At 43.1% G+C, this 26,982-nt stretch overlaps 1 protein-coding gene across 1 annotated transcript; it reads right to left on the bottom strand.

Moving 5' to 3' along the window:
* Window positions 1-574: 574 nt before the first annotated feature.
* On the bottom strand, window positions 575-25,122 carry LOC144327931 (cytochrome P450 2J5-like). The gene is made up of 9 exons (XM_077929674.1): window positions 24,955-25,122; window positions 21,313-21,475; window positions 14,224-14,373; window positions 13,485-13,645; window positions 12,317-12,493; window positions 7,513-7,654; window positions 6,469-6,656; window positions 5,841-5,982; window positions 575-876 (listed from the first exon to the last, which is right to left on the bottom strand). The coding sequence occupies exons 1-9, from the start codon at window positions 25,120-25,122 to the stop codon at window positions 689-691; spliced, it is 1,479 nt and encodes a 492-aa protein (XP_077785800.1). The 3' UTR covers window positions 575-688.
* Between the last annotated feature and the right edge of the window lie 1,860 nt (window positions 25,123-26,982).

The raw sequence follows: 26,982 nt of genomic DNA, 5'->3' as shown, positions 1-26,982 counted from the left end.
TAACTGTGATAAAGGATGTGAAGCCTTCAAATATTGCATAGTGCCTCCACACAACCTATTTCATTCCTGATACCTTGCATGGTCCGCGTTCCAGGTTCCGGGTTCAATGTAGTGATTTAGAAGCGATATTTTATTAACAAGCACACATGTACAGTATCCATCAAAGAAACTTAACATTCTTCAACTGGAGAAGCTGATAGCTTGCTCTTAGGAGTCTACTCATCTTAAAGATACAATAACATAGCATGGGGGTGTTAGAAGGGGTCTGTAGAAGAGGGAGAGAGGAGGAGGTGTGGGAATGTGTGTGTAAGGGAGATTTGAGAAAAGGAAGGGGAGGGGGAGGAGAAAAGGGAGCAAGAGTAAGAATGAGGATGCAAAGGAAGTTGTCAAAAAGGAGGGAGTAAGGAGGCATTGGGAGAGGGATGAAGATGAAAGCAGGGACATGAAAGGGCCTGAAGAAAAGGAGGAGATGGGGTGAAGGGGGAAATGGATGCAAAGCAGAGCTGCAGAAAATAAGAGAGAAGTGGCTTCAGAAATGGAGCTGTGAAGGTGAAAAGAGACCTCAGTAGTTGCATGGGATGAGATGGGAAGGGAAGGGGAAATGCTAGGGGGTTCATGTGTCAGGAGTGGCCAAGGGGTCACCGAGTGCAGGAAGCAGGGGTGCAGCCCCTAATATTTTCCTATCTTCTTATGTGTTGCAGCGGGGAACTGCACAGAGTTTATAAGGATGGGGATGTGCTGTAGTCCCTATTATAGCCTTTTGATTGAGCTCTTTGACTCCTTCTGGCAGCTGAAAACTGAATGCCCTCAGCAGGCTGGTCAGGAAGATGAATATTTCGATCTTTGCCATCTGCATTCCCAAACAAATGCGAGCCCCTGAAGAGGAGACAAGAAGAAGGCAGCAAGTGAGCAATAATTTACTTTCCCATGTTCATTGCTTTGTAGCTATAAACATTCTGCATAACACTTTGGCAAAACAGACACAGTTAGGATAGGGAAAACATCAAGGATGCTGTCAATTTTCTAGCCTGGTCAGTGCTAACCTTTCTTTCTTCTTGCTATACTTATGTTTTGTTCTGTAATTTGAAGTTCCCAATCTCATATCAAGGAAGATACATTCAGGAAGAGGATGGATTGAAGATGAAGGGTCCTGTGGGAGGGGCAGGGCAGAGAGCATCTCCCAGGGCTAGAAGCCAGTGTAAGAGGGTCTAGCTCCCAGTGAGAACTGGGAGGGCTCACTTTTCTGTGTGCAGAATAAGGGTGAAGATTTAATTTTGATGGAGGACCCTGTTATTTCCTTTATTTCTTTTCAATCTTTTCTTCCTTTCCTATTTTTCTTTTTCTTTTCCCTTTTAGATTAGCATGGTTTTTATTGTGTCTCACGTATAAAACATTCAATAAAACTTGATTTAAAAAAATGAAAGGAAAACTTTGGTCAACTGCCCAAATCAGCAATGCAGAAAGGGATTAAGACCATGAGCAAACTGTCCTGCCAGATTTCTCTTTCTCGCAGCCCTGCACCACAGCGGGTACAGAGGGGAAAGGAGCACAGCACGTGTCTTTCAAACAGCACATTCGCTTTCCCACCTCAGCTGGAACGGACCATTGGGAATCTCGGGCATAGGGGATCCTGCTGCTGCTGCAAATGCTGCTTGCCTCCCTGGCTGCTTAAGAGTGCTGCTCTCCCCTCCACCTTTCTCACTTTCTCACCCACCCCTCTGCCTTTCTCACTTCCTGTTTTTTGCGGGACTTCTGAAGAATGCATGCTCCAATCGCATGGCTGAATCGTTCCCTTAGGGTAGCAGCCAGGCAGGGCAGGGCGTTCGCTCCAAGGGTGGATCGAGCGCTTGGATGGGGAACGAAAAGTAAAAAAAGAGGGGGGGAGGAAGAGGCGGGAGAGGAGAGAGTGCCTTGAGCATCAATTGTTAAGTTATTATGCTTCTGTGTGTGACTTCTGCGGACACGCACAAACGCGCCCTCGTGCAAACTGGCTAACTTACAAATCAGCCCCGTAATCTCCTCTCTGAAATGAAACATTCCAAGCAGGGAGGCTCACCGGCAATCCAGTAGCCTTTCTGAGAAAGGGAAAGGTTTTGTTTCCGACTGCAATCTATTTATACGGAATTGCACAGTGCAAACAGCAATGCTAACTGTTTATGCTTTTCCTCATGCGATGTGAATAGAAATATTGTTTTGCAAGGTGGAATAGCCTTTGCACAGAGAAAGAGGGAGGGGGGAGTCCAACGCTTACAATTCGAGCTGAAAACAGGCTGGTAGTCAACTAAGCTTTACTCAGAGTAGACCCATTAAAATGAAGGACTAAGTGAGGCCCATTAATGTCAACAGTTGACCTTCTCTGAGCTGACTACTGTCCAGAGTTTCTTTCAGATGAATAGAGTGTGATCCTGGGTCCTAGTATGGCTCCACTGAAGGAGGGAGAAACATAGACTCTGTTGATGTGCGTGAGCTAATTGAATCTGAAACATTCACTGAAAGCAAAATCTCTTTTGAGAATAAAAGTCCTATATGTTTCCAAAAGGTCATGTTCATGCCTTAGAATCTAAGGTGGCCCCCAGATGTTGGTGGGTTCCAACTCCCATCAGGCCCAGATAGCACAGCCAAAGGCAGGGATGATGGGTGTTGTAGTCCAACAGCATCTGAAGAGCCTACGAAAGCAAAGCAGGTCTGGTCTGATCAGATGTTTTCAAACTTGCTGAATACTCAGTGCCTATTGAACCAATGATATCTGTAGTCATTATTTAGCACTTGAATACTGTGAATCTAATCCACAAATATCCTTGCAATAATCAGGTCAGTCAAGGCCCAAGCCAGTATCCCAAGACCCAAGCATATCTGTGGAAATAGTTGAGCTCAGTTTCCTAAACCCTTGTCTGATACCATCCAGCTACACATATTCTGGAAACAAAAGTTACTGAAACAATTTGTTGTTCCATACCTATATATCTCAATGAAAAAACATGTTTATTAAAAGCTGACTATTTGTTTTCTGTTTCTATTTCTTATTTTCTATTTCTTATTTTCTCCCAGACTTAGAAAGATTGTCCACCAACTGGGAAAACCAACGTCTCTCAACTTTCAATTTCCCTGATTCTAAAATTGATTTTATTTTTTGTTTGTTTTAGTGAATCCATCGCACTAATTTTCAAGATTAGTGAAGCACACAGCCAAGGACTCTGTAAGCTAAATGTGCTACATATATAGTAAATGTATAATAAACAGATAGCTGGAGGTTTGCAGAATTTGTAGCACTTTTAGTTGAGGTGGTCAAGTACCGTATATGCATTTGGAGAGTGCCCCTAAATTCCATACTGACAGACACTTCAGGTGATTTACACGAATTGCATACTTTAGTAGTACTTTGGTCTGCTTTGTTATGTGAAGTATCACAGACTGTCAGAAATTATCTAGGTAAATGTTTTATCTGTGTTAACAAGAGTTCTTTTCTTTTGAAGAGTTGGAAGTATGTCTACAATAGTGTTGTGCAATTCATTTTTAACTTAGGCATTTTGCAAGCTCTCTGTTAGAGTTGCTTTTTAGCCTAACATTTTTGTCACACCTCTTATAGTATGAACTAGCATCAAAAACCAACTTTGATGAAATTATTACTGAGTCTTCTTCGATTAAAGCTAGAAAAATAAAGTTCTAATCACATGAGACTTCATTGAGGAGATTCCTACTTAAAGCCAGAGTTGAATAAGAACTTGTAACGTGACTTGTGAATAATGTTAATAGTTTTCTTATTTATATCAACCAAATAACACAGATACTGTGAAAGCAATGCCGTTTTACATCATATAGTATTATAATATAAAGTTATCATTGTGAAATAAATCAGTATGATATTTTTCTACATTTCATTTAGGCCTATCTGTAATGTAATGTATCTTTAATGTAATTTACCACTTAATTACATTAAAAAAACTGTCAACTGCCATCTAAATGCCATTTGCTTTCCTGAAACCTTTTATTAAGACATAATAAATTAAATATTGTATTTTCTGGGATAGAATTCAATACAAGGTGAAGTGTGTGAGGAATTGAATGGCACAGGGTGGGGTGGAGGAGAGGCAGAAAGAAGAGCTAATTTGTCCGTGGCTAGGGAGCGCACTGATCACTGCAGATGGTGACAGCAGCCACAAAATTAAAAGACGCCTGCTTCTTGGAAGAAAAGCAATGACAAACCTAGACAGCATCTTAAAAAGTAGAGACATCACCTTGCCAACAAAGGTCTGTATAGTACACTTACAGATTAAGGAAAGCCAGAGGCCTGTCAGGAAGGACATAAAGGCAAATAAGAACTGGATGAGGAAAATTTGGTTTGAACTGGAGAATGAAGAATGGAGAGATCTCCTTATGTGGAGATCTGAAGACTTATGGATTACAAATTTGATCAAGATGGAAGTTGGAGCTTTGGGGACATTTAGACTTAAAAAGATTAAGAAACAAGATTTGAGCTCCACTTTTAAATGTGGAGGTCTGGCTGGAAGAAAAATGGACATTATTGAGACAGAGCTTCTCCGAGATTTGGTGTTTGATATAAAGGACTATCAAAAAAACCGGCAGAGAGGAACTGAGAGAGAATTAAGAGCCTCGGATGTGAGGTCTCCAGGCTGATAGCAGATAGACTGATGGACATTGGGGATCGAAACCGGGAAAGGGGGGGAGAGTTTGGGAATCCAAAGGGTGTATAATTATATTTTGATTTTTTCTTTTTTCTTTTGTTTTGTTATGAGTATAAAAATGGGGAATTTGTGGAAGGGAATTGGGGTTGACCTTAGAAAAAGATTCTAAGAATGGGAACTGATGTATAAAGACTGATGTTTATAAGTTAAGATTGGTTATATAAAATGAACTAAATATAATAATGAACTAAATACAATAAGGTCAAAAATTGGGGACAAGAACTTGTTGAACCAAATAAATGGAATTGGAATACAAGAAGGGGAGGTGTGGGGAAGTCTTGGAAATATGTTATTGAAAATTAGGTTTAAACGCTGAATGTTTTTAATTTTTTCCCCTCTGCTTTTTCTTTTTCTTTCTTTTTTTTTTGGATTTTTTGAAAATTTCAATAAATATGTTTTTTTTTAAAAAAACAAAGGTCTGTATAGTAAAAGCTATGGTTTTCCCAGTAGTGATGTATGGAAGTGAGAGCTGGACCATAAAGAAGGCTGATCGCCGAAGAACTGATGCTTTTGAATTATGGTGCTGGAGGAGACTCTTGAGAGTCCCATGGACTGCAAGAAGATCAAAACTATCCATTCTTAAGGAAATCAGCCCTGAGGGCTCACTGGAAGGACAGATTGTGAAGCTGAGGCTCCAATACTTTGGCCACCTCATGAGAAGAGAAGACTCCCTGGAAAAGACCCTGATGTTGGGAAAGATGGAGGGCACAAGGAGAAGGGGACAACAGAGGACGATATGGTTGGATAGTGTTCTCGAAGCTACCAGCATGAGTTTGACCAAACTGCGGGAGGCAGTGGAAGACAGAAGTGCCAGGCGTGCTCTGGTCCATGGGGTCACGAAGAGTCGGACACGACTAAACGACTAAAGAACAACAACAAGGGAGCACAATCTGGACAGTTCTGTCAGGGGCAAAATAATACCTAGCTATGGCTCTGGTCCCAAGACACCAACCTAGAGAGCCCCTTAACTTGACATGGCCTTGCCCCATTCTGCTGACCAGCAGTGCCACTCCAGCCAGAAAGATGCTCCTTCTGCTCTGGCCCACTTCCTCATGTGCTGCAGCTCATGTCATTTCCTGGAAGCAGACCAGTAAGCACATCTACAGATCACAACATAGCTTGGTCTTCTGCGTTTACCTGCACCAAATGGCAGATATTCTTCTCTGTTCACGAATTGTCCATCCTTGTCCAAAAAATGATTTGGGTTGAACTCTGCAGGTGTCTCCCATCGTGTTGGATCAAGAAGAACAGAGCGCAGATCGGGAACAATAACAGTCCCCTGCAAATAAGAAACAAGTGACTTGGAATGCATTCATATCAATACTTTTTTTTTAATTGTCCCACACTATCCCAAGACTAATCATTGCAGAGACTGATCTGAATAATAATAATAATAATAATAATAATAATTATTATTATTATTATTATTATTATTATTTTGGTGGGTGGCTTTGTATTCATCACTGTAAAAACTTTCTGTACAGGCAGGAACACAAGAGGACTTTCCACCACCTCTTTTAAAATGAAAGCTCACAACCAGGCGGAGACTTCTGGCCACTACATGCTCCTCCCCTGCCACAATTGCCCCATGGAATGGCACTTGCTGATGGTGAAACATGTCTGCAGATGGAGCTCCTGCTCTTGCCCTTCAAATTTTTGAATAGACAGGAAGTTCCTGTACAGCTGGCAGCATCTCTCAATATGAAACCTTCTGCTGCTCTTTGCTCTTGGGCTACAGGAGTGCAGCTGTATCACACTGTTATACCTTGGGAATGAGAAAACCATGCAGCTTGAAATCCTTTGTACATTGCCTAGGGAACCCCAAAAAACTGGCAAATTTAAAGCGCTGCATCTCATGAATCACAGCATTGGTGTAGGGCAGTTTCTTCTTATCTTGATAGCAGATTGAGTGAGCAGAACCTATGACATCTTCTATTTCCTTGTGCATTTTATCTGAAGAGAATGATGGAAACAGGTTTATTGTGAAACCTGCATTTTATTTCAGATGGACATTTATTTCCCTTGAACATATTCCATAAATCTCTGTGAATGAGTCCCAGGTTCTTACATTCAAAGCCCACCTCGTCCTCCAAAGAGTTTAAGTCAGTCAATATGGTTCTTCCCCACTCTAGATCCCAGGTAAGAAAAGGTTGAAAGAGAAGCTCATCTCAGTAGTTTCTGGTTGCCAGAACTGTCTGGATTTGCTGAAGGGCTGGGATCAAAGGCTGTCATATATTCATCCTCCACCCCCAGCCCACATTCTTGTACATTTGCTGCATAAAGAAACTGCTAGCAGATTTGCAAAACAAAACAGGTACAGGTTGTGGTATGGTATCAAACTGGAGGGGGGAATGTGTTGATTCCTGCATTGCAGGGGGTTGTATTAGAAGACCCTTGGGGTCCCTTCCAACCCTACTATTGTAGGCTTCCTTATACCAAATGACAGAGCATTGCCATGAAACTCATCTCCAACTATAAACTTCCTAGAGACATTTTATTCTGTTCCTTGACTATTCTGCTCATTCAGTGAATTTAGGGCAAGGCCCCTGGTTTCCCCCCAGTCCCAGCTTTCTGGGCATTTTACTTTTTTCCATCTGTTAATTATAGGTTCTAGAAACTATGAAGGAAAATGTTGGTGGGAAAAATATATTTCCAGACATGGAAGTCAAAAACATTTAGCTTATTTCGATATCGTTTACCTTCCATAATTTACATGATAAACTCACTTTTAACTCTTTCCGATATGAAACCTTTAAAGAGCTATGCTCCACCCTAGTGGTCAAGAGAAGCCCTGGCTCTCCTCTCTCACCTTGGATATCTGGATGACTTGCCAGGAGGAGAAGTGCCCATTGCAGAGAACTCTTAGTTGTGTCCGACCCTCCTACAAAGAGGTCAAAAATGCACTGGGCCAAGTTTTCTTCATCATAGGTGGACTCTGGGTCATTCCTGCTCTGGTGTTGAAAATGGGGAAAGTGACATGTCATTTACATGCATTACATTCTGTCCTTCAGCACTTTATCTTCCTTCCCCCACTTATTACCATACCACCCACACATGCTTCATGAGAGGTGGGGTATCCTCTTATAGTGCCTAAGGTGAAATGGGAAGCTGCTGTCACCCCCCCCCACACACACACACTGTTGCTGCCCTCAGTCGCTGGACCATCACCTTTTTGTGATGAGTGGGCTTGCAAATTCCTACGACCCTTGCAAGCGAAGCAATTGGGAATCTCGTACTCCCAGCAGGGTCACCCAAGGCGATAAGGTCAAAGGGGAGGAGCTAGACAAAGAATGATCCAAGAAGTCATCAACGGCAGAACAGGCGGGTGATAACAAGCGGTATGTTACAACGGCTGTAAATGTGGACGAAGGCTGCAGCAGATAAGAATTTACCTGTCGCCATGACAACTCATGCCATCAGAACAGAGCCTTACTGCGAAGACTGTTCATTGGTCAGTGTGCACTGATCTACAGACGTAAAACAAATTCACGTACAGACGTCTTCCAAAAAACCCATCCCAAACCCAAACACCCAAAGTTCCATGGTGATCAGCATATGGTAACAGGGGCAGGATTGTGAAATCTGGAAGCCCTTAGTCATGAAACAGCACATGGGCAGTGGATACAGATTCAGTCATTCTGACTCAAGGAACAAGGCAGTTGAGCAGCTCGGCAGCTGTATCCATGACTGAGCAGCCCTTTTTAGGATCTACTCTGCTCACTCCAAAAAGGGGGAGGGGCTAGAAAAGGTGCCCTAACCATAGTCTGCCTCTCTTTTTCCCTGACTGGGTTACCACGCCCAGTGGGGTCACCACCCAGCGGTGGTAAAAGACAATTGAACTTTGGAACATGGAATATATGGACAGATATAACAAAGATAATGAGCATCCTGAACACAGAACTGCCATCATTGCAAGAGAGATGTGACGTTTTATCATCAATATTGCAGTGCTTCAAGAGACTCAAAGAGCAGGCAAGGGATAACTGAAGGAAGAAAAAGGAGGCTACACATTCTTCTGGAAAGGTCTATCGGAACAAGAAGGTCAAATACATGAGGTAGGCTTCGCTATCAAAAACAATCTTGTAAAGCTCCTGTCAGAAGTCCCTACCAGACTTCTGGTAAACTCACCAAAAGCCAACAGGCTACTATTACCTACACACTCATTCGACAGAAAAATAAATTTAAAACTTCATGGAGGCATCCTCAGTCAAACCACTGGCACCTCTTAGACTATGTTATTGTCTGTGCTAAAGATTTCCGTGATGTGCTCCTTACCAGAGCTATGACGAGTGCCGACAAATGGTGGACAGATCACCGACTAATACGTTCCACGATGGCTATCAAGATTATACCTCAACACAGGCTTCAAGAAAGGAAACGAAGGTGCAAAATGAACACTCAAGCCCTTCAAGATGCCATTAACCGGGATTTCTGTAAGTATCTTATATTTTATCCTTGGCCTTTTGCCAATAAACCTAGAAATTTCTTTCTGCCATTTTTTAAAACATTCATCTTTCACAATTACTGGGACTGATTAGAAGAGGAATAACATTTTAGGCAGCACAGTCATTTTAACCGCCACTCTTTTTCCTAACAGTGAGAGATATTTCTAAATTTATTTTTATCTCAAGCCAAATTTTTTCCATAATTGTCTTTGTATAAGTTTATATTTCTTGATGTTAGCCATATCCCTAAATATTTAACCTTTTTATGGACTTCTATCTCAATGTTTTGCTCCAATTCCATTTTTTCTTCTTCTTTCAAGATTTTAACTGGTGGTTTTGTTTTATTCCTGTTTAATTTAAATCCTGCCACTTCCCCAAATTTCTGAATCTGCTTCCAAACAACTCTTAAGGACCATCTGCTTTCAGAATTCCCTGATAACATCGAGGAACACTGGACCAAGCTAAAAACATCCATTATTGCAGCCTGTGAACAAACTATCGGATAGCAAACCAAGAAACACGAGGACTGGTTTGATGAGAAAGACAGGGAGATTGAACGCATGATTGACAAGAAAAGGAAGGCCTTTCAGATCTGACAAAGAGACAGAAACTGTGCCACTAAGAAAAAACAACCTATGCCAACGCTAAGGCTGAGGTTCAAAGAGGAACCAGAGAGCTAAAAAACACCTGGTGGATTAAAAAAAAGGCTCAAGAGATCCAGTGCTTAGCTGACACTCATGATGCACAGAATTTCTTCAAAGCCACAAAGACCATGTATGGGCCAATAAATCATTGCATATGCCCCCTATGCTCAGCTACTGCACTGCACTGGAAAGAACATTACCAACATCTCCTTAACCGCAACTCCCCCATAGCTGCTGAGGTCCTCTCACAAATTCTTCAAAAACAAGGTAGAGATGAGCTTGCAGTATCTCCTAATCTGGGAGAGTTGTGTACAGCCGTTAACCAAATGAAAAACAACAAAGCCAGTGGACCTGACAGAATACCGGCTGAAGTCTTCAAAGTGGGTGGAATTGAACTTACACAACAACTTCACAAGCTGATCAAAAAAATCTGGGAGAGAGAAGAAATCCCAGCAGACTTTAGGGATGCCAAAATTATCAATCTCTTTTTAAAAGGTGACAGAATTGAGGCCGAATTTGGACTACCTTTACCTGTTCACAAGTATTCTGTGCATCCTAATAACACCAAAAACAGTTAGTAACAAGTAATAAGCAATGTTACCATAAGTATGTTTGTCAATAAAAACTGTTTCCTTGCATAAGGGTCATGCCTTAGTTTTTCACCACATAATTGTCGCAACTCCCTTTTTTGAAAAGAATAATTGGCATAAAAATGTGACAATTATGTGGTGAAATATGGCACTTCCCACTAAACATATTTAAACATTATTTTGTCACCATAATAAGCATTGTTCAAAGAGGGAAAGATGAAAATATATTTTGTCCTTTCTAGTATATGAAGATGGATGAAACAGGGATTTGAAGTCATAGTTAACTTAAGAATATTTTGTTTTGGATTTTCTGTTTTCTCAGTCCACATTTGAATGTCAGATAAACATCAATCCAAAAAATGCTCCAAAGCAAGACCCCACAATACACTTAAGTTTCCACTCCTTTACACTCACATTTCCTAGACATTTCTATATTTGCTTATGGATGGATGTCAACCCACTTGAGCAACTAAATTGACTATGAGAAATATTTGGAGGGAACTCAATGCGATTTTCAACTGAGATTCAGAAAAAAAGATACAGTGGTACCTTGGTTTTCAAACAGCTTAGTTCCCGAACAACTTGGAACTTGAATGCTGCAAACCTGGAAGTCAATGTTTCGGTTTGCGAACTTTGCTTCGGAAGCTGAATGTGCTCCTGAGCTTCCATTTTCACTGTTGCGCTGCTAATTTGTCCCCCCCCCCCATTGTAATCAAAGCCTTCCATTTCCGATTGACGTGTCCTGAGGTGATATTTGGAGCTTATATTTGGTGCTTTTGTTTTTGCTGTTTTTTGTGTTTTTGTTTGTGTGGCTTTTTCATTTCTGTGACTGTAGCTTGTTCTTCATTTTATGATTGATTGATTGATTGTGTGACTACGGAAATGGATAAAAACCCACCATCCAAACAATGACTATCATCAGTGCAGGTAAGAAAGAATTTTAATTTTTATCATCCACAATACTGTTTTATTTATTTTATAGTACAGTACACTGCTTTCATTTTATGGATCAATGGCCTCGTTAGATAGAAAAACTCACGTTAAATTGCTGTTTTAGGGGTTGTTTATAAAAGTCTGGAATGGATTAATTCATTTTCCATTACTTTCTATGGGAAAGCATTCCTCAGTTTTGGAACACTTTGATTTTGGAACAGACTTCTGGAATGGATTAAGTTTGAGAACCAAGGTACCACTGTACTGGTTTCCAGGCAATAATAATAATAATAATAATTTTTTATTTATATCCCGCCCTCCCCAGCCGAAGCCGGGCTTAGGGCGGCTAACAACAATCAAATAATCCCACATTCTAAAAACATTCCATTATAAAATTAATTAAAATCAAATTGATGGCAACCGTTAAGCAAAATTCTGTGCAGATTGCCAGAGGAGGGAGTCAGGCTACGTCCTGACCAAAAGCCTAGTGGAACAGCTCTGTCTAGCAGGCCCTGCAGAAAGATGTCAGGTCCCGCAGGGATTAGCAAGGGATTAGTATTCACATATAACAGGGAATATAATGATTCCTTGAATGAGCTGCCTACAGTTTTGAAGCAGATACTCATTTGCATTCACATTTGTACATGAAAATATCTATCCTTTCCTAGCTATTTTAGTAGATGCCTATGGAAGGATGTCAACGCACTTTAGCAATTAAAATGACTATATTGGAATGGGGGGGGGGCAGAGAGAGGTATTGGTGTCCTGGCAAGAGATTAGTATTCAGTTATATTTATATTTATTTTTATTATTAAAGATTTCAACATAACAATTAATCAAAAACATATCATCCTCATTCCCCCCTATTTTCCCCTCCCCAAAAAGAAAACCAGCCCTCCCACCCCCCCCCAGACTTCCCTCAGCTCCTCTCTCTGTTCACTCATAACATGGAATATAATATTCCTTGGATGAGCAGCATTTGGTTTCAAGCAGATACTTACTTTCTCCATCTGAAGTAGATAGAAATCAATGAGATCCTGTGGCTCATGCACAGACTGATTCTCCTTATGCTTCTTTATCTCCTCCTTTGCAAATGAACGCACCATCTCCACGCAGGAGAAAGCCTTCTTGTGGGGCCCTGGGAGATGTTTCATGAGCCATGGGAGCATTTCATAAAGCTAAAGGAAAGATAGCAGAAATGCTGCCATTACCATGAGGAAGCTTGTTCAAACCATTTGTGCTTTGGAATTGCACTTAAAAAACATGATCTGCATTATTCTTCAGGGCTAGCATATTAGTTTGAGTCTCACTAAGAAGAAGGAAGGTGTCTATAGCTTCTCTGGAATCCCACATTGATTGGATTCTGTGATTTATCCCTAGCTGAAAATGTGAAAGAAAACTATGGCTCAAAATATTTTTCCAGCTCCCTGGCATAATTTCAAAACTGGGCACAATCTCAGGACCTCTCCTGGAACAAGTTAGTGCCCTTTTGTGGTAGTTGGGGGTGGCTGGAGAATAGATATGGGGGAAATTCAAGTAAGTTTCATGAGTCCTTTTTTTTTTTTTTTACAGATTAGGAATGGATGTAGAAATGTGGAGAACTGAACTTAGATTTGAGGAAAGGGTTTAGTTGATCATACAGAAGGGGGCTGCTTTCCTCACCAATAGCGATAGTGCTTGAGTTGCTGGTCTCTCTTTCATTAAAAAAAATTCCAGCCAAGTGGTGGCTGCAGGGGCCTCACCATGGATGCCATCATGATTGCCACTGCTAGGTGGGTATAGAGTAGACACATTTAGTTTTCCAATATGGCAACAAAACGATGTAATTCCCTTCTTGAGAAGATTATTTTGTTCACCTCTGTTCCCTTTGGTGGGCTCTAGATGACCTGTTCTCAAGGTCATTGTTCCATTTTTGTCCCATCTTCCCTCTAAAGTGTCTCCTGTGGTGGACAAAGTCTTCTTTTGTTGCTGTTTTATGGGGGGTTTTGTGCGTGTTTTTTATCTCAATGATAATCATGAGCAATTGATCAGGCTGTGAGATAGTAAGTGGCCTTTATCTCAGATCAATTTAAACCTGATCTCACTTCTCCAACTCTCTATCAGAATACTGATTTGTGGTATTAAGGCCCTTGGGAGACCTGTTTGGCAGGAATGGAAATGACTACTCACAGCATAACCAAAGCTACATGCAAATTGTAGGGAAAAATCTATGGCTTCTATCAGCTTCTGGAGCCTTTCATCTTCAAGAGCAAACCGGTGCCCAAAAGCCACAGCACATATCATGTTGGAGACTGAAGTAGCAATGGGCATGGAGGGGTCAAGTGGCTGTCCTGCAAAATAAAGTTATACTAATGTTAGCTCAGCTGGTCCAGTTCATACTGAGAGTGGGGTTTCATGGTGGCCAAGAGAAACTGCTGGGATCTCCATTAAGGTAAAGGTAAAGGTACCCCTGCCCGTACGGGCCAGTCTTGACAGACTCTGGGGTTGTGCGCCCATCTCACTCAAGAGGCCGGAGGCCAGCGCTGTCCAGAGACACTTCCGGGTCATGTGGCCAGCGTGACAAAGCTGCATCTGGTGAGCCAGCACAGCACACGGAACGCCGTTTACCTTCCCGCCAGTAAGCGGTCCCTATTTATCTACTTGCACCTGGGGGTGCTTTTGAACTGCTAGGTTGGCAGGTGCTGCGACCGAGCAGCGGGAGCGCACCCTGCCACGGGGATTCGAACCGCCGACCTTTCAATCGGCAAGCCCTAGGCGCTGAGGCTTTTATCCACAGCGCCACCCGCGTCCCTAGGAACTCCATTAGGAACCAAGAGGAGCATATCACATTCCTTTCTAAAATGGACAGAGGTAGAACACAAATATATCTCCATATGCCAGCTCAGCACCATCACTGAGCATCACATACCCTTTGAACGTGCAAAAGCCTCCACGAGCTGATGGGCCTCCTCTGCTACTTGCTGCTCCATGCCTTTCTTTTCCCGCCACAGCTTCTGCAGAGTGACTACAACAAAGCGTCTCTGTTGCCTCCAGGTGTGACCATTTGATAATCCAATACCTATGGAAAATCAGTGAGAAATAATTACAATCATACCTCGGGTTAAAGTTGCTTTGGGTTAAATATTTTCAGGTTTCCTCTCACGGCGACCCGGAAGTAACAGAACAGGTTACTTCAGGGTTTTGCCACTCGCTCATGCGCAGATGCTCAGAATGACGTCACAGGCATGTGCACTTTACAGTATCAGCAAAAAGTGAGATTTCTCGACAGCTCTACCGTTTTGATTTTTGAAGAGAAAACTGGTATCTGATACAGTGTGATGTCGACAGGTTTAGATCTTTCCATGGAAGGCCGTCACGATCAAATTTCACTTCTCATTTGGGAGACAAATGGATGGCAGGTGTTGTAGAAGGATAAAGGACTTAACTTGCTTCTGGCCACCCTGACCTGGGTTTCAGTTTCTCAGCCAGAGCAACAGACCACACCAGAGCATATCATGAGTCTACTGAAAGCCCTGCTGTACAGTGTCAACATTTAGCTTTTTGTAAGCAAGCATTTATCAGCAAAATAGGTGCTTTGATTCGCCAATTATTCCTAGGAAAGCTAAGAAGGGAGCTGGGTTTATCTTTATAAACAGTGGTGATTTCTGCAACAAAGAGTGAACTTGCAGGTATCACCTGAGTTTTCTCATAATGTTAAATACTAACAGTAAATTCAAATCACAAACCCAATTCAGTTAAGGGACTTCCATGAAGAAAGATGGCTGACTAAATGTCTACTGCCGACACCCCACCGACAGAGATGATTATGTGGTGATTAATGATAGCCAAGATATAAATCTACCAATTGAACTTTCACTTGGAAAGCAAGCTATACGCTGGCACAAGAAGAGGCAATTATTAACAGGCAGAAAACAAAACAAAAAGCATGTTTTTATTATTTGCAACTAAGAAATATTCTAAACTGCTAAGGTTGATCCGATGGCCAAGAATTCTCATTTTATATTACTTTTAACTTCTTCGCCCCTTTGGTGTAAATGCCAACTGCAAAGTGAAATTTACCTCTCTGATTGTGGGAACGAATATGCTCCTCTATTAAGGAGACAGATGCAGGTTTTCAAGGCAGACTGTTAAGGTGGAGAGTGAGTTGTTAATAAGACCTCAGTATGGTATAAAACTGGGTGTAAAATAATAAATATACAACAAGTAATTAACTATGGATTATTTTTTAATATTGTATATGACTACAGTGCAGAGATTCCTGTTTAAATAGAAATGAAGGATTGGTTTTTTAAAAAAAAAAAACATGGAGGAACGGTTGGAATTTTTGGGGAGATAAAGTCACCATACTGGAATGGAGGAAGACTATTGGGTACACACTTGAAGGTGATATCTGGCTGGTGAAAGACCCTGTGTGAGAGGCAGAGAAGGAAAGATCTCCCAGGATGGGAGACTGGGGGAAGAAAGGGAAGCACCCAGGTGAGAGCTGGGAGGGTCCACTCCATTCTGGAGATATAATAATAATAATAATAATAATAATAATAATAATAATAATTTTTATTTATATCCCGCCCTCCCCAGCCGAAGCCGGGCTCAGGGCGGCTAACAACAATAAAACAGTACAACAGTACAACACAACACAACACTCTAAAATCATTCATTATAAAATTAATTCAAAGCAAACTACTGGCAACCATTGGGCCAGAGCTCCACAAAGATTGCCGAAGGAGGGAGTAAGGCTGTGCCCTGGCCAAAGGCCTGGTGGAACAACTCTGTCTTGCAGGCCCTGCGGAAAGATGTCAAGTCCCGCAGGGCCCTAGTCTCTTGTGACTAGCATTCCACCAGATCGGAGCCACAGCCGAAAAAGCCCTGGCTCTAGTTGAGGCCAGCCTAACCTCTCTGTGGCCTGGGAACTTCAAGATGTTTTTATTTGAAGAAGAAGAAGAAGAAGAAGAAGAAGAAGAAGAAGAAGAAGAAGAGTTTGGATTTGATATCCCGCCTTTCACTCCCCTTCAGGAGTCTCAAAGCGGCTAACAATCTCCTTTCCCTTCCTCCCCCACAACAAACACTCTGTGAGGTGAGTGGGGCTGAGAGACTTCAAAGAAGTGTGACTGGCCCAAGGTCACCCAGCAGCTGCATGTGAAGGAGCGGAGACGCGAACCCAGTTACCCAGATTACGTGACTACCTCTCTTAACCACTACACCACACTGGCTCTTGAAGACCGGAAGTTTCTCTGTGGGACATACCAGGGGAGGCTGTCCCGTAGGTATGAGGGTCCTAGGCCATATAGGGCTTTGAAGGTTAAAACCAGCACCTTAAACCCAATCCTGTACTCCACCAGGAGCCAGTGCAGCTGGTATAGCACCGGGTGAATGTGATCTCGCAGCGAGGACCCCGTAAGGAGTCTCGCTGCAGCATTCTGCACCCGCTGGAGTTTCTGGGTCAGTCTCAAGGGCAGCCCCACATAGAGCGAGTTACAATAATCCAGTCTGGAGGTGACCGTCGTGTGGATCACAGTGGCTAGGTCAGGGTGAAAGAGGTAAGGAGCCAACTGCTTAGCTTGGCGGAGATGGAAAAATGCCGCCTTTGTTATAGCTGCAATCTGCACCTCCATGGAAAGGGAGGTGTCGAAGATTACACCCAAACTCTTAACCTACGGTGTTGGCACTAATTGCACCCCCGCAGGAGATGGGACTTGCCCCCCAATCCCATATCGTTCCATCCCAGGCACAGGATCTCTGTCTTCGAAGGATTTAGCTTCAACTGGCTCCCACGTAACCATCCAGCCACAGCTTCCAAACATCTGGTCAGTGTGTCTGGGGCTGAGTCAGGATGGCCATCCATCAACAGATAGAGTTGGGTGTCATCAGCATACTGATGACAACCCAAAACTCTGGACAAGCTGGGCGAGGGGGCGCATAAAGATGTTGAAAAGCATCAGGGAAAGTATCGCACCCTGAGGTACTCCACACACCAAGGAGTGGCGCGATGACAATTCCCCCCCAAGCGCCACCCTCTGTCCCCGACCAGAGAGAAACGAGCGCAGCCATTGAAGGACTGTGCCCTGGATCCCCATGTCGCCAAGGCGGATGTCCAGGAGTTCGTGATCGACCATGTCGAAAGCTGCTGACAGATCTAGAAGAATCAGCAGCCCTGACCCGCCTCGATCCAGCTGTCTACGAAGATCATCTGTTAGGGCAACCAGAGCCGTCTCGGTCCCATGACCAGCGCGGAAGCAGGACTGGAATGGATCCAGAGCCGATGTTTCATCCAGAAACCCACCAAGCTGTTCAGCAAGTGCTCTCTCAATCACCTTACCCAGGAACGGAAGATTCGAAACCGGGCAGCAATTGGTTAGATATAAGCGATCGAATGCTGTTTTCTTTAAGAGCGGGCGCACCACTGCCTCCTTCATTTCCCCTGGGAATGTCCCGGTGCCAAGGGACAAATTGATGATATCCCCTAGGAGGGCCCGCACCTCATCTGGACACGCTCTAATCAGCCAAGACGGGCACGGATCGAGAGGACAGGTGGTGGGCTTTCCAGCTCAGAGGAGTCTGTCCACATCAGCTGGGGATATCCGGTCGAAGTGGTCCAATACTGGACCCGAGGACAGTCGAGGGGCCTCCAGTTCCTTTATTGTATCCAAATTGGCAGGGAGGCCATGGCGGAGCAACAAGACCTTCTCCGCAAAAAAGCTCGCAAATGCCTCACAGCTGTGTGTCAAATTGTTATTTAAATTTGGCTGTCCCTCAAGGGATGTTAAAGACCTAATTATACTAAATAATTGCGCCGGGCGAGAGCTAGCGGATGCAATGGAGGCTGAGAAGTAAGACTTCTTAGCAGCCTTCACCGGCATCTCATAGGTTTTCATAAAAGCCCTATAAGATGTTCTAGAGGCTCCGTCACAGGCACCCCGCCATACTCACTCTAGCAGTCTGAGGTCCCGCTTCATTTTCCGGAGCTCCTCGGTAAACCAGGGAGCCCAGTTTCTGTGGGGTCACAGAGGGCGCTTAGGTGCGATCTCATAGAATCATAGAATCATAGAGTTGGAATAGACCACAAGGGCCATCGAGTCCAACCCCCTGCCAAGCAGGAAACACCATCAGAGCACTCCTGACATATGGTTGTCAAGCCTCTGCTAAAAGACCTCCAAAGAAGGAGACTCCACCACACTCCTTGGCAGCAAATTCCACTGTCGAACAGCTCTTACTGTCAGGAAGTTCTTCCTAATGTTTAGGTGGAATCTTCTTTCTTGTAGTTTGGATCCATTGCTCCGTGTCCACTTCTCTGGAGCAGCAGAAAACAACCTTTCTCCCTCCTCTATATGACATCCTTTTATATATTTGAACATGGCTATCATATCACCCCTTAACCTCCTCTTCTCCAGGCTAAACATTCCCAGCTTCCTTAGCCGTTCCTTATAAGGCATCGTTCTCAAATCGGCTCGCCACCTAATCAGGGTGGGGGTGGAAAGTCAATCCTGGCTTTCAGAGCGTAGTGATCAGACCATGGCACCTTCATCGAAGGACACATGATCACATCTATACCTACGCCAAAGATCAAATCCAGCGTGTGGCCTGCTTGATGTGTGGGGCCCGAAACAAACTGGGAGAGCCCTAGTGTCGCCATGGAAGACACCAGGTCCAGAGCCTGTGAGGAGGGAGTGGTATCAGCATGGATGTTGAAGTCCCCCAATGTCCAGCCGGCCACCGCCTCCAGTAGGCCTGACAGGGTGGCTGCTGGTGCGCTAGGTGGCGGGTACACCAGACAGACAGCCAAGATCTCCTCGGAGCCTCACACTAGGCCAACACATTCAATGCCGGGGATCGATGGCAATGGTAGAGCACTGAAAGGACAATCTTCCCGGATTAATAATGCCACCCCTCCCCCACGGAGGGGTGGAGGACGGAGAAACCCGGGGGCGCCATCTCTCGTAAGGTAATTGTTTCCCCTTTGTGCACCCAGGTCTCTGATACACAAGCCATGTCGACCCCCTGCGAGGTAAAGAAATCTCGCAGGGTGGCGGTTTTGTTGCCTATAGACCTGGCATAGCACAGCACCAGTGACGGAGGTGAGTAATCCTTGCTCACCCTACCCTCGTCCCTCGGGATGAGGTGCAGATTGGAAGGGGTATGAGTATATCCATATCTCGATCCCCTTCGCCTATAAGATCTACCTTTGAGACAGGGCTTGGCATTTCTTTCTCTCTTTTACTTTTTTGTTTCTTTGTTTAGTTAGTGTTGCTGAAAAGTTTCAATAAAAAAGTATGGAAAACCAAACAAACCCAATTCAGCCAATTTTTCCACAATGTTTTTAAGGATATAATGTGTGGTGTCAACCAGTTACTACTTCTACTGGTCCAACTAGACAGGTTTGGGATTTTTACTGAGGGTGAATTCTGCACCATATTTTTGACAAGATGCAATGCATCAATGGTGGATATATTCTGCTTTGTTAATTCTTCTGCAACGGTGCCTGAACACTACTGCATTATTTCTGTCTGTGGAAACTATCTACATTGCAACGAAAGTGGGACAAAAATAAGTTTGTGCATTTGTAGTTTTCAGCAGAAAGTTAAAGGATGTGACAGAATGGAAATGAAACTGTATGATCACCTCAAAATCTTTGCAGGCATAAATAGTATTGACAATGGAGTTGGATATAACCACCTTGAAAGTATTATGAGCACAAATCATTATGAATGTGCAATTAAAAAACGTTTTCTTGAGGAGCCCTTAGCACCAGTAATAAACTGTGGAGTTAGTGATGGGAATTATTGGGCAAGCCAGCCCCACAGTAACTCACATTGTGTCTTTCAGAGTGAATGTCCCTGTTCTTTGAAACTGCATTCAGAATATGACTCTGTACTTTCCAAAAAAGAGGAAGACATTTTTCCCCCAACAAGCTTTCCTAGTCGTGTACAAAGGTCACTTCAATAGGTGTATACCTTGTATTGTTTTAACCCATATTTAGTTGTTGTTGATTTTTGTACTGTTTTAAAATCTTTTATAATAAATAATAATAATAATTTTTTATTTATATCCCACCCTTCCCAGTTCAGAAAACTGGGCTCAGGGTGGCTAACAACATGGCTAACAAAAAATTTAAAACACTTAATTTATCCAGCCAAAAACAGCATAAAATACAGTATAAAACGTGAATAACAATAAATTCAGAATTCAAAAATCAATTTAGGGGGGAAATCCAGCCAATAAACATTAGATGATCACCAGGGCTAGCTGGCTAAATTAGTCCTATTTGGGCCAGAGAGGAGACCAGGGGAGTATTAGCTGTGGGATCCCAGAGCGGGTAATCTTCATAAAAAGGGGAGGGGAGGGGAGGAAGGGGAATAAAAGACCAGGCTAAATTCAAATTGAAAGCCAGGCAGAATAGCTCAGTCTTACAGGCCCTGCGGAAGGAAGTTAAATCCTGCAGGGGCCTGGTCTCATGGGACAGAGCATTCCACCAGGTCAGAGCCATCACTGAGAAGGCCCTGGCCCTGGTGGAGTTTAATCTGACTTACGTAGGGCAAGGGACCTCTAAACTATGATTATTCATAGTTTAAACTGTTTTTATATCTCTGTAAGGTGCCTTGAGACATACATGCAAGAAGCAATTCATAATGTATAATGATGGCAGTAACTATGTGATTGCAAAGTTCACATGTTATATTTGCCACATGAGTCCATGTCCAAAACATGTTGGAAGAGCTTGTTGAGAGAAGCAGTGTGTTGTGTTTCTTAGAGATGTCATAATCAATCAAATCTTCACACGTACTGAAGCCAGGTTTTCATGCACCCAAATGAACGTGTCATTTGATAGCATGAGGACTAGCCACTCTGAATGACCTCAGCCCCTAGGTCCTAGCTCCTAGGTAATGCATTTCCCGTTGTGTGCAGCAGTAATAGAGAACCTTTGTTCTGTTTTTCTGTACAGCCCTTTAAGTGTTTCATCTTCAGAAAATACCAGTAGAAATTCTTATTCTTCACTACTTACCCTTTCCTTTTATCAGAGTCCTAAGTAAAGGAGTCTCTGGTCGCTCATCTAATTCTTCAGAGTGGTCAATGAGCGCTTCTTTCACTGCTTGGAATCCAGACAGTACTACAATGGGTAGATGTCCTAACCATATGGTGTAAATATTTCCATGTTGCTTTCCCAGCTACCATTTGGTTCAAAAGAGAAGAGAGGAATGATGTGTTCAAAAAATGCAGTTGGATATTTCAACTTAATACGAGAACGTCATACTACCTCACCTCTGCAGTTTCTCACTATGTGCAGTTCTCTTGCTATCATCTTTTCCCCTCCTCCTCCTCCTCCCATTCCTTCCTTCCTTCCTTCCTTCCTTCCTTCCTTCCTTCCTTCCTTCCTTCCTTCCTTCCTTCCTTCCTCCCTCCCTCCCTCCCTCCCTCCCTCCCTCCCTAACTCCCTAACTCCCTAACTCCCTCCCTCCCTCCCATGATTGCAAACCATTTGTTTTACTCCCTCCTAGCTATGTTGCCTCTGCCTAGGATCAGAGCAGCAGAGACACTTCATAGTAACCAGCCCTCCTGTGACAGACAAGAAGATGCACAAGTCATTGCCAGAAAATGATCTTGCCACAAACATTGTGTGTGCAGGGATGTGGAACCTGTAGCCCACCAGATGCTTTTGAACTAGAACTCCCACCATCCCTGACTATTTTCCACGGTGGTTGGGGCAGATGGGCTTTGTAGTCCAAAACATCTGCAGGGTACCAGGTTGGCGTAAGCTGGGCTAGAGCCCTGGGTCAGCTTTCAGACCTACGGTGGGTTACAGCAGGAGCATCACCACCATGCAAATCTATGGCAGGGAATTCAGATGATACATGTCTGGGCTAGAGAATATTACCAATTCCAATGTTTTAAAAGTTAATATGCTCATATCTGATGGTTGAGTAAAATTGTATTTTTTGAAGAGTTTTCGCTGAAAAAAGGCTCATAATTGTATTTAAGAAACAAACAAATAAACTAAACTATGGTCTGACAAAGAGTTAATGCTTGCGGAGGAGGCAATGGAAAGGTGCCTGTTCTGTTTGTCTCTTGTCTTCTCTAGTTACACGTGAGCTGCTGATGAGAAAGGCTGGTGTGCTCCTGCTTCATTGCCAGTTGAACTTGTTGCCCTTCCCTCTGTTGGAAGGGGAGAAGTACACAGCATTCTAGGCCAGGGATGTCCAACAGGTAGATCGGGATCTACTAGAAGATCGTGCTGTGTCTGTGGTAGATCTTGGGGGCCCCCCAAACCCCCCTGAAAGCTCAAGAACTTTGGCGCCCTAAAAAAGTTCAACAAATTTGGTAGATCACCGCCAATTATTTATAGTGGGAGTAGATCTCATTCTCTTGAAAAGTGGACATACCTGTTCTAGGCCATGTCGCAAAATGCAATAGAACAAAAGGAAGACAAGAACATACTGTAATAAGCTGTTTTATTAATTCAGCTTCTTGTGTTACACAATGTGTTTTGGAGATGAGTGCCCTGCAACCAGCAGCTATGAACGACACACATTAAAACTAATATAAAGGGGCAAGATTCCGATTAATACTGAAAAGCACAAAACCATACAAAGTAGGATAATGGCAGCATGGGTAGCTATGTGAAATCAGGGGGAAACACAAGGCAACATAAAATGTTGTTGTATTTTCAATTTGTAAGTGGTAGCAAGACTTCCTTTCCAAGTGCCATCAGTTTCACAGCTTTCTCTGAAGCTGATTTCACAGCACTGGCCTTGTAATCTTGGAGAGAGTATTACCTGGAGATTAGCACTTACTGTAGGCTTGCCATACATAGGGAAAATTCCTGACATGTCCTGATAGGAATCGGCAAAATGTCAGGGAACACCCAGATGTATGGCAACCCAATGAAAAAAGCTCAACAATTTCCTAAAAAATGGCAACCCTAGTTTACTGCAGAGGTGAACAGAGGACAGATGTGCCTGGCGTGCCCTGGTCCATGGGGTCACGAAGAGTCGGAAACGACTAAACGACTAAACAACAACAACAAAGTTTACCGCAGAGATCCTTTAAGAAGATTTTGGTATTTTAGTTTATAATTTGTTTTTTATACGTGCTTCTGGTTTGAGTGAAAAAGATTGAATAGGGCATGGAGGTTAGTACCTGTTGAGAGGCTGCTGTGAATGAATGCTGTGGTCTGTCTTTTTTCTGTAATAATATTTTATTCTTTTTTCATATAGACTGTTACATTTCTTAACCTTGGTAACCTCAAGGTAAGATTACTTGCAATGTGTTATACATAGGGCTGCCTCTGAAGACAGTTCGGAAACTTCAGCTAGTGCAGAATTCAGCGGCCAGGTTGCTCACCGGAACAAGAGCAGATTACATCGCTCCTGGTCCGGCTGCACCAGCTTCCAATTAGTTTCTGGCCCCAATTCAAAGTGCTGGTTTTGACCTAGAAAGCCTTAAATGGCTCAGAACCACAATACTTCAAGGACCACCTCTTTCGATATGATCTTACCCAGACCCCGAAATCATCTTCTGAGGCCCTTCCTTGTGTTCCTCCTCCATAAGAGGTCCAGAGGGTGGCAACACAAGATTGGGCCTGCTCTGCAGTGACTCCCCATCTGTGGAATGGTCTCACCAGGGAAGTTCACCTGGCAAAACCTTCCTTTTTAACCAGGCCTTTGGTTGATTTCATTGACATCCTATGCCCTTTTAAAATGTGGTTCTTTTTTGTTTCGGGGGGTGTTATTGGGTGGTTAATAATAATAATAATATTCCAATTAACAAAACAATTGGAATATAGAAATTTCCCATATATAAAGTTACATTTGTTACTCAACAATAATACAGTGGTACCTCGGGTTACATACGTTTCAGGTTACAGACTCTGCTAACCTAGAAATAGTACCTCGGGTTAAGAACTTTGCTTCAGGATGAGAACAGATATCGTGCTCTGGCGGCGCAGCAACAGCAGGAGGCCCCATTAACTAAAGTGGTGCTTCAGGTTAAGAACAGTTTCAGGTTAAGAATGGACCTCCGGAACGAATTAAGTACTTAACCCGAGGTACCACTATATTCCAATTCAACAAAACAAGTGATTTCCCACTCACCCAATATCAATGTTTATAACTCGAATTACATACAATTGCATTTTAAAGTTCCATCTTATCTAATTTCATCCTCTCCAACATGTTTCTTAATATATTCTGCTGTTTTCTTACACTTCAAACCCCGCTGTATTCATTGCATATGGGAACTTTTTATATAGACCGGAAAGATTTTCCAATCTTCTTTAAAAGATTCTAAATTTGTATCTTTTATCAATTTTTGCCCTCTCTGCATATTCCAAGATTTTCATAAAGCATTCTTCCTTTGAGGGTGTTCTCTCCTCCTTCCTCAGTTTAACAGTATACAATAAATATTTTTGATCTGTAGTTTTTAATGTGCATTTTCAACTTTTATATGGTTTTGTGCTTTTCAATATTATTAATAATACTATTTACATTATCACTATTTTTTGTATTGCTTACAGCTTCTGACAACGGAGGCTTATGGCATTTACCATTTTAACCCATGCCATCGTTGAAGCTGAAATATCACAATTGTTGGGGGAAATAGATAAAACAATCGCTGGCATCAGACTGACTTATTACTAAGCAATAAGTACCTGAATGAGAGTATTTTCATCAATCTTGAATCCAAACCTCCATATGGCTCCAATGAGAGGAAGCTGGAGAAGTCCTGGAGGATAATGCCTGCGTGACCAGAGCTGTTTCAGGTAGTGCAGAATCAGAAGAGCCACCAGCAGAGCAATCAAAAGTGCCCATACCTCCATCCTTCTCTTGCTGTCTCTTTCTCCTTAATTTTTTCTAGGTTGCCCGGTCAGGTTCAACTCTCTTTCTCTAAGGAGTTTTTGCTTTCGTCAAAGACATCAGCAGTATTCTCTGTTTTTATATGCTCAGTAATTAAAAACAAATAAGCAATAAGGGGAGCAACAAGGAGTGTGACACCATTTGTAAATAGACTGGAATGTGATACAGTCAAACACTCGTACAATCAAATGCTATAATCATTTTAATATGTGTCACGCAGATGAGACAAAGTGTACTTTATATTAGGCACATTGAACTCCCAAGTGACTGTGATCTACTTCCAATACCCCGAGAGTCATCTGGTATTTAATATGGGTATCTTTCCCTCTTATGGAATTGCTACTCCTCGTAACCTCTGCCTTGGAAAGGTACCAATCTGATGTAGGCGTCAAAGCTAATTGTCAGCCCGTGGCATAACATGCTGGCTATATCCTGCCCCCATGAGCAGTCAAGCCACTGCATTTTTTGCCAGACGCTGCTTCAAGGGCAGCCCCAAATGCAGCACATTGTGTAATCCAGCCTAGAGATAACCAGCACATGGATGACTGTAGTTAAACTATCCTGATCCAGAAACTACTTTCGCTGTCTTACTAGCCAAAGCTGCCTTGCTGGCTGAAGCTGGTAGAAGGCATTAAGGTCACTGGGCCTCTAGCAGCCAGTGGAATTGCCACTTCTTTTAACCTGTGCTTGGCAAGGTACCAATCTGATGTAGGCGTCAAAGGCTTCAGCAGAAAGAACTCAGAGTTCAAGATCTTCATCCACCACTGAGGGCCAGGATAGTAAATGCACTACAACAGGCAACAAACTTCTACCTGCAGTTGAATCTTGTTAGTTGCAATCCATCAGGGGTGCCAACTTGAATAAAATATCAAGAAGGGGGCAAGTGAGCCCCACCTCGCATAATCAATTACATGATGTGGCTCACGCCCACCATTAGAATGGCAATTGCCATGAACTTTGGTGGAGCCAGGCCCCTTTGCATATTTTAGAGGGGCACTGAAGGGACCTCAGCCCCTAGTGGTTCGCTCCTAGCTAACCCATTCCTGTTGAGTGCAACAATAATAGAGAACTTTTGTTCTGGACAGCCCTTTAAATGTTTTCTCTTGGGAAAATACCAGTAGAAATTCTTATTCTTCACTACTTACCCTTTCCTTTTGCCATGGTCCTAAGGAAAGGAGTCTCTGGTCGCTCATCTAATTCTTCAGAGTGGTCAATGAGTGCTTCTTTCACTACTTGGAATCCAGACAGTACTACAAGGGGCAGATGTCCTATCCATAGGGTGAAAATATTTCCATATTGCTTTCCCAGCTACCATTTGGGTCAAAAGAGAGGAGAGGAATGATGGATTCAAAAAACACAGTTGGATATTTCAACTTAATATGAGAGTTTCAGTCTCCCTCACCTCTGCAGCTTCTCACTATGTGCAGTTCTCTTCCTATCATCTCTCCCCCCTCCTCCCCCTCCCTCCCTCCATTTTTCAGGCATTGCTGGATTCTTTAGCAGGGATTTTGCATTAGAACACCAGCTCCACGTGGTGCTTCTAGAACACCCCTTGCAAGTAACGACCATTGATGGGAGAGAACTCCTGGGGGGGGGAAGTGACCCACCAGACCCCTCCCAGGAAAATGAGGGTCTCCAGACACACTGAGACAATTGCCTTTCACGTTGCCACACTAGCCGGGCCACCAATCATACTGGGAATGAGTTGGCTGGCACTGCACGATCCGGTAGTGGGATGGCACCAGCGGACAGTCACCTTTGGGTCTGCTCACTGCGTAGAGCACTGCCACAGAGGGGAAACCCCGAGGATGGCAGTAGCCAGG

The sequence above is a fragment of the Podarcis muralis genome, chromosome 6, assembly GCF_964188315.1.
Source record: "Podarcis muralis chromosome 6, rPodMur119.hap1.1, whole genome shotgun sequence".
Taxonomy (NCBI): Eukaryota; Metazoa; Chordata; class Lepidosauria; order Squamata; family Lacertidae; genus Podarcis; species Podarcis muralis.
This window is presented reverse-complemented; position numbering and strand designations above follow the sequence as displayed.

Coding starts and splice junctions, on each gene's coding strand:
- LOC144327931 (XM_077929674.1), bottom strand. CDS start 25,122: ATGGAGGTATGGGCACTTTTGATTGCTCTGCTGGTGGCTCTTCTGATT. Junction 13,646..14,223: donor GGCTTTTGCACGTTCAAAGG/GTATGTGATGCT, acceptor TTTATTTTGCAG/GACAGCCACTTGACCCCTCC. Junction 877..5,840: donor ATATCTGCCATTTGGTGCAG/GTAAACGCAGAA, acceptor TCTCCTCTTCAG/GGGCTCGCATTTGTTTGGGA.